The 8,341-nt window shown below is 40.5% G+C and overlaps 1 protein-coding gene across 1 annotated transcript; it reads left to right on the top strand.

Annotated features, from left to right (window-relative positions):
• The first annotated feature begins 278 nt into the window (after window positions 1-278).
• Rpl30l3 (ribosomal protein L30-like 3) lies at window positions 279-620 on the top strand. Its single transcript, XM_002729029.1, has one exon. It carries the CDS (start codon window positions 279-281, stop codon window positions 618-620), a length of 342 nt encoding a protein of 113 aa, XP_002729075.1.
• Window positions 621-8,341: the final 7,721 nt, after the last annotated feature.

Below are 8,341 nucleotides of genomic sequence, written 5' to 3'. Positions count from 1 at the left end.
GGCAGTAATACATCTGACAGAAAATTAGTGGCAAAAATATATAAACAACTCAATACACAATGATCCAAGAACACAAATCACCGAAGTAAAAAATGAGCTATGAACCTGAACAGAGGACTCGCAAAACATTTGATAAAGAGAGTTAAATATTTTTTAAAAGTTTATCATTGGTCTGCTATAGAAGAGCTTTGCATTGTGGGAGCTCCTTCCTTTCTCACTCCCCAGCCATCTTGGCATCTGGTCTTGGTTGAGGGTTGTCCTGAACCAAAGGCAAGAAGATGGTGGTCACAAAGAATACTAAAAAGTCTCTGGAGTCGATCAACTCTAGGCTCCAGATTGTTATGAAAAGTGGAAAGTACATTCTGGGGTACAAACAGACTCTGAAGATGATCAGACAAGGCAAAGCAAAGTTGGTTATCCTCGCTAACAACTGCCTAGCTTTGAGGAAATCTGAAATTGAATACTATGCCATGTTGACTAAAACTGGTGTCCATCACTACTGTGGCAATAATATTGAATTGGGCACAGTGTGTGGAAAATACTACAGAGTATACACACTGGCTATCATTGACCCAGGTGATTCTGATATTATCAGAAGCCTGCCAGAACAAACAGGGTGAGAAGTAAACAAGAAAGTTTTCCTTTAAAAAAGTTTGTCATCGTTAGCAATTAGGGACATGAAAACCAAAGTAACATTAAAATTTCATCTTACATGAGTCAGAATAGTAAAGATCATGAAAACAGCTGACAAAAAAATACTGCCTATGTTGTTGGGAAAGGGGAACCTATTCATCATTGGTGTGGTGGGAAACTGGCTCAGCCACTTACTTATATGAAGATCAGTGTGGACAAATATGATAAAATTAAAAATCAATCTACCATATGATCCAACTATGATACTCTTTGGCATGTGGCCAAAGGACTCAGCATCCTACTCCACAGCCATGGTCAATGTTGCTCTATACACGATAGCCAGGAAATAGGAAGAATGCAAATGTCCCTTGACTGGTGATGGACAATGAAAATGTGGGACATAAACATAATTGAATACTTATAAGGAATACAGAAGAAGTATTTGAGCTGTAAATTATCATTCTGAGTGAGGTATTTGATACCCAGAATGGTAAATGCTGTATGTACTCTCTTATATGTGGATGCAAGCTTTGAATCTTTGGATAAGTGTGCTTAACTTTAAGAATCCACCGAAGCCAAGCAACTACTATAAGGTAGCTTTCAAGGGAGAGGAGATAGAAGCCAGACTGTGTGAAGATAGGATAGAAAAAGGCAAAAAAGGGTTCAGGTGGTTGGAGGATAAAAGGGTAGGGCAGGGCAGGGCAGGGCAGGGCAGGGCAGGGCAGGGCAGGGCAGGGCAGGGCAGGGCAGGGCAGGGCAAGGGAAAGAATATGGTGAAGATCTTTGAAAATGCTATACAGAAATCTACTTTTGGAGAAGCTTTCCAATATAACTACATATACAAATACACAAATTTTTAGATGGAGTTACTTTATAAAGGGGGAACAATGTCCAACTCCGAGACAGCATAGGGTATCACATTAAAAGCCCTTTGGCCTGGTACATGTTACCACTTTTCAAGCTGTTGGTCAGTTTCATCTCATAGACTCATAAACATTACAAGCTATTGCTATTGTTCTTGGTTACCCTCCAGAACTTGATAACAAGAAGACACTACATACTTAAATCATAGATGATGGAGAAATTAAGCTGGTACCAGCTTAGAAACCTCACTCCTATTAGCTAGTTTTCATAGTTCTGAAAAGTGTTAAACATGCTATGGAAGGGGTAATCGCAGTCATATCTAGTTGTGAACTCTGTGTGCTACAATATAAATCCTGTGTGGACTATCCTGGAAAGATATGCCTACTGGAGTAACATGAATAATATGTTAGTAACCAGCAACTTTCTTGTTTAAGTTTGACTACATAATAGAAAATTCATACCTGGTGCCCTTAATTGGGCCAAAAAAAAAATCATTGTCTGAATAGATAGCAATATCTAGAACAAAACTAGTATTCTGTTATTATTCTGCTAGATTGATACAGTACTAAATTATCTCTCTAAGAACCTTTCTTTAAACATGCAGATTAGCACACGACAAACTTCATTAGAAAAGCTTCTTTTTGTTGTAAATGGTGATTAATGCAGAGGCCCACAACTGGTCATCCTGCAGAAAATAAGACTGTAGAGTGTTAATCTTTAAATGAGACATTCCTTTCACACCCCTTTCTCCCAAAATCCAAGGTACATTATGGTAAAGGGAATAACAAGATTTTAAGTGCCATATGTAATTGATGACTACAGCAAAAGTCTTTCTGGATACACCCAAGAAGTTACACACATAAACTCACAGTGGTTGGGACTGAATGCATGAGAACTTAACAATCAAGCCAGACAAGTTCAGATTGGCAAAGGGATCATAAAGACCCAACAGTAGCCAAGCAGCTATTAGCAACTGATAACTGCTGGCAAAGACTAAGTAAGTTTTCTTCAGGAATGCAGTTCCTGGAAGGCTACCTATACTCCAATAGATGGACCTATTTCCAGGTACATATTGGTAGTACTGGGTGAATGCAATGAACAAAAGCAACAACAACAGAAACAGTTGCAGTTGGAAGGGAATAGTGGGACAGAGTTTAAGGGGAGGAAATAAGAAATGAATTTGACAAAAACATATGTATGCCCTGTTTTGTTGTTGTTTGTTTTCATTTCATTTTGTTTTGTCAACTTGACACAAGCTATGGTGATCTGGGAAGGGGAAGTTCAGTTGAGAAAATACCTTCTTTAGATTGGACCATAAGCAAGCTGACAGGGGCCATTTTCCTCCTTGATAATTGATGGGAGGGTCTGGGTTGAATAAGAGAGTAGGCTTATCATGCCATTAAAAGCAAGTAAGATTAAAACAGAGACTGAAGGAACACCCATTCAGAGCCTGCCCCACATGTGGCCCATACATATACAGCCACCCAATTAGACAAGATGGATGAAGCAAAGAAGTGCAGACCGACAGGAGCCGGATGTAGATCGCTCCTGAGAGACACAGCCAGAATACAGCAAATACAGAAGCGAATGCCAGCAGCAAACCACTGAACTGAGAATAGATCCCCTATTGAAGGAATCAGAGAAAGAACTGGAAGAGCTTGAAGGGGCTCGAGACCCCATATGTACAACAATGCCAAGCAACCAGACCTTCCAGGGACTAAGCCACTACCTAAATACTATACATGGACTGACCCTGGACTCTGACCCCATAGGTAGCAATGAATATCCTAGTAAGAGCACCAGTGGAAGGGGAAGCCCTGGGTCCTGCTAAGACTGAACCCCCAGTGAACTAGTCTATGGGGGGAGGGCGGCAATGGGGGGAGGGTTGGGAGGGGAACACCCATAAGGAAGGGGAGGGGGGAGGGGGATGTTTGTCCGGAAACCGGGAAAGGGAATAACACTCGAAATGTATATATGAAATACTCAAGTTAATAAAAAAAAAAAAAAAAAAAGCAAGTAAATACCATTCTCCTATGTCCATTGTTTCTGTTCCTTTTTCAGGTTCCTGCCTTGAATTCCCTTCATGCTGGACTAAACACTGAGTTGGACAAATTATTTACTCCCCAGGTTGCTTTTGGTCACAGGCTTCATGCCAGCAATAGAAACCTAAGACAATGCTTATATGAAATTCTCAAAGAGTATAATAAATACTATACATCAAAAAATTCACTAAGTTTCTTGAAGGAACTATTGAAAGTAAAATTGTAAAATATTTACACCCCTTTAGAAAAATAAATGTTTTTAGTTAAACTGACTTGTGAGTGTATTTCAGTACATGTAATATAGGATAGAATCCTCTAAAGTAAGCCTGTTTGGGGCCTTGTATTTTCTTATCCTTATGAGACGATATGAAGGCTTACAACTACACAAGTTGGTCCTGGAATTCTACCTCTGAGTGAACTCTCCTAACAAGACGTTTGATCCAATGGATATGAGTATATTCCAACTCCATATAATTGAGGAGGAAAAAAGCAATTCGAATTATTGAAACAAAAAGTTCTTTTTCTTTTGTTTTAAAATATTTTTGTTTCTTAAAGCTTAGCATTTTCTCTAATGAAAACTGATTTGTATGTATATTTGAAAAATTGAAAGAACAGTCCTGTATTCAATCAGGACTTTAAAATGTACTATTTGGAGACATTTAGGATTGGGGCTAGGAACATAATGCACTCACTTTCTCCTGGAAGGGGTGGGTGTATAGGGAACCAAAACAATAGGCTATAGCTCATAGGTTTATGGCCGTACTGAGAATGATCATGAGAGAGCATGGGAGGTTGGCAGGAGAACGTCTGGAATCATTTTAACTATCAGAATCCTTTAAGAGAAAAAAAAAGTACTCTGTCTCTTGCCATTCTCTTCCATAGTTGAGAAAACTAATGCTTCCGGTGTAGGAGGGTGAAATACAGTTCCAACAATGTTATCAGAACAGATGCCGGATATAGTAGCCACCAGAAAGTTTAACAATCATCTCAGGCAAGCAGTCTTTTAAATAAATAACCTAAAATAGTTTTGGGACTTCCTGAAAACATAGCCAAAGGATATTTGGAGAAAAATAATATTAACTCTGGATATAGCTTATTGTACCACCCGAAGCATCCAGAGAAAAAGATCCAAACATCAAACCACCCCCACGTCCGGGGTGTATGGCTAGAGATGCTGACTGAGGTCCTTGTCAGGGCAAGAATTCCCACAGTAGCTGCCATAAGGGTACCACAGTCTCAACTGCCAGGTCGTATACTCTGTCCTTATCAATGTTCATCCATTCCCTCCCCTGACAAAGCTTGACCCTTGCTTTGAGTATCATGTGGCCTAAAACCACTGATCCAAATTAAATGTCTGATACTATTCAGAAGACAAGTGCCTCAAACTTTATGACCACTACTGGTGCAGTTAACCTTTTAGTAAGTCAATATTAAAAGTGTCTAAGAGCACCACATCACTTAACAGAGACCAGCCTATCATTTTAAGAACAACTTTTCATGTTGAATATGGGAGTTTTTTCCAGCTCTACAACTGTCATCAGGGAAGTGAGTCTTGAGAGGCAAGAAGGAAAATTCAGTTCAGCCTGACTTAGTTGGTGCTGGTTCAGACTTTTAGAGGACCTGAGACCAGGTGATTTACTATAAGCATGTTTAAGCATGACATTTGTTTGGGGGTGGGGGATTCCTGGTATAATAAAATTACTGGTGAATAAGGAGGCTAATTACATTGAAACTCAACTTGAAGTACATGTCATTTCCTCCAAGAAGACAGTTTCTAGACATAAGCTCTATGTATTAGCTTAAGAGCCTAGGGAAGGATCTGGGCATATAGAGAATATTGAGGTCATTTTTATTATTACTAGTCCTGGTTATGGAAACTTGATATAGCCTACCCCCCCAGATAACACAGATCACCAGACTATTAGCCACCTCCTATTCCCATCCTTCTATGTGGAAAAGCAGGTTATACTTATTTTCTTTTGAAAAGACAACACTGTATACTTAACATTCCTGTTGTCCCTGGTGATCTGTAGGTACAAAGAGCTTTGGACTCTCGTCAGTGATATCACATACACACTGCTGTCTGCATCACACATGCTAGAATGTACCCATACCTACATGGGCTGCAAAGATAGTAGAACTTTTAAACTTTAATACAGTGCCCTAAAGATATTTAGTTATAGCCAAGAGTCAACAGTTAGACTCTCCCATATTGTCCAGCTGGAAATAAAGTCAAAAATAACCAAGACTTCTGGACATTTTCAGAAGAAAACCATTTACCAGGAATTCCACTGCAAAAAGTCAAAGAAAAGTATGATAGACACATTGCCTTAGTTAGATTTCCATTGCTGTGAAGAAGCACGATGATTAAGGTAGCTTTTATAAGAACTATTTAATTGTGGCAGGCTTAGAGTTTTAGAAACTTGTTCCATTATCATTATAGCAGGGAGTAAGTATATCAGTGTGCACGCAAGACATAGTGCTGAAGGACCTGAGAGTTCTACATATTAATCTGCAGGTAGCATCAGGAGACTGGAATTGTTTTTAAATTGGGCCTAGTTTGAGAATTTTTTCTTCTTTCTTTTCCATCTTCATTAAATTGGGTATTTCTTATTTACATTTAAAAATGTTATTCCTTTTCCTGGTTTCCAGGCCAACATCCCCCTAACCCCACCCACTTCCCCTTCCTCCCCCCATTACCGCCCTCCCCCCAACAATCCTGTTCACTGGGGTTCCAGCTTTGGCAGGACCAAGAGCTTCTCCTTCCACTAGTGCCCTTTCTAGGCTATTTATTGCTACTTATACATTTGGAGCCCAGGGTCCGTCCATGTATAGACTTTGGGTAGTGGCTTAGTCCCTGGGAGCTCTGGTTGGTTGGCATTGTTGTTCATGTGGGGTCTCAAGCCCCTTCAAGCTCTTTCAGTCCTCTCTCTGATTCCTTCAACGGGAGTCCCGTTCTCAGTTCAGTGATTTGCTGCTGGCATTCGCCTATGTATTCTGTTTGTGTCTCTCAGGAGAGATCTAGAATTTAAGATCTCAAAGCCTCACCTCCACAGGAAGACACTTCCTCCAATAAGGCTATACTTCCCAATAGTGCCAGCCCCTATGGCCAAGCACTCAAATACATGAATCTACACGGGGCAAACCTACTGAAACTACCACATTTCACTCCCTGGTTCCCCTAGGCTTGTAGCCATAACATAATGCAAAAATATACTTAGTCAAATTTAAAAAATCCCATACTCTATCACAGTCCCAACCATGTTTATAAGTTCACAGTCCCTTCTGAGGTTCACACAATCTTTTAACTAATCCCTTAGAAAATCAAAATGTAGATCACAAAGTTTCATGGCACATTAGCATTTCAAAACACAGGGAAGACAGCACAGTAGGAAAATCACCAAAGCAAGAATGAAAACCAGCTGGGCAAACTCCCAGTTCAGAGCTAGTTCAGAGCTCTAGCTACTTTCATCTTTGATGAATGCAGCATACTTCTTTCTCTTGTGTTGTTACCACTCTTTGTTACCATTTTTCTTTACTGGGTATTTCATCTGGCATCTTTAACCTGTTGGAGTTTCCAAGGCAATTGAGGTTTCACATTAACATCTTCTGTAGCTGCTGTTCTTGATGGTAATCCCATGCTGCTGGCATCTCCAAGACAATGGTGTTTTCTGTTGCAACTGGGCTAGACTTTCACCAGTAGCCCCTCACAGACCATTGTGCCAAGCCTCAATTACATTGCATGACCCCTTCAACTTGGGCCTTTAACTAAACTGATACTGCCCCTTCACCAATGGCCTTTTTTGGCCTCTTACAGTATCAATCCTCAGATGCTCTCCAGGACACCTTCATGCCTTCAAAACCATTACCTCCTGTGTGATGATAATTATCATGTTCTTCTGCCAGCATGTTTTAACTTTGACTGTCTCCCATAATGGCCTCAAAGCAGGGATACTCCTGACACAATCATGACCTCAGCAACTTTCTTTAGTCACAGAGGGAAATTCCATTCTTGATTATAGAGCCAGAACCACATGACTAAAGCTTCCAAGTTCTGCTGCTTGCTGAACATGCCCCCTGTGGGGCAGTGGACCATGCCACAAGACAGAAAATCTGCTAAGGTGAAGCAGATTCAAGGAATCCAGACAATTCTCAATAATTGAGAGCAGTAGCCATTTAAATCTATTCCCAACCAAGTTCCTGTCCTGGAACATATGACTATGATACAACATTGAGAGGAGTGTGACAAACAATAATGTAGGGACAACACGTGAAATCCTTCCACATATACATGAGGCATCCCTAACATTTCAAACCAAGTCAGTAGAAAGCGTCTGTCTCTAAATCCCAACCCACTCCCAAATGTTTATAAGGTCCTATCCAGAGGAGTAATGTGCATGAAATATTTCACCAAAGATCGTTTGAAAGTGCCTATCTTAACTGAGATGTAGCACTCCAGAAAATAGTTTTCTCTCCTGAAGCTTTCAGGACCTTGACCTGTCTCAACCAGCCAGTTGTTCAAACCTGACTGCAGCCACTTCCTATTCAATAGTCTCAACCTTGGCCCCTAGATGCCCACTGCTTCTTGCCAGCTGCCTGACAACCGATTCTAGGGCAGAAGAGGCCCAGCAGCTTACCTCTGGCTTCCCATTGGAAAGCTGTAACTCTCTGACCACTCCAGATAGGCCAAAGCTCTGTGCATCCTCTCTAACAGAGTCTGGTTCATAGACTAGAAGCCCTCTTCTTCAGTTAAATCTTCACCATCTTTATTTTCTCCCCGGTTTCCTCCACTTCCTAATCTT

Source organism: Rattus norvegicus, chromosome 2 (genome assembly GCF_036323735.1).
Source record: "Rattus norvegicus strain BN/NHsdMcwi chromosome 2, GRCr8, whole genome shotgun sequence".
Taxonomy (NCBI): domain Eukaryota; kingdom Metazoa; phylum Chordata; class Mammalia; order Rodentia; family Muridae; genus Rattus; species Rattus norvegicus.
This window is presented reverse-complemented; position numbering and strand designations above follow the sequence as displayed.

What these genes read in the sequence shown, in the direction of transcription:
- Rpl30l3 (XM_002729029.1), top strand. Translation starts at nt 279, where the DNA reads ATGGTGGTCACAAAGAATACTAAAAAGTCTCTGGAGTCGATCAACTCT.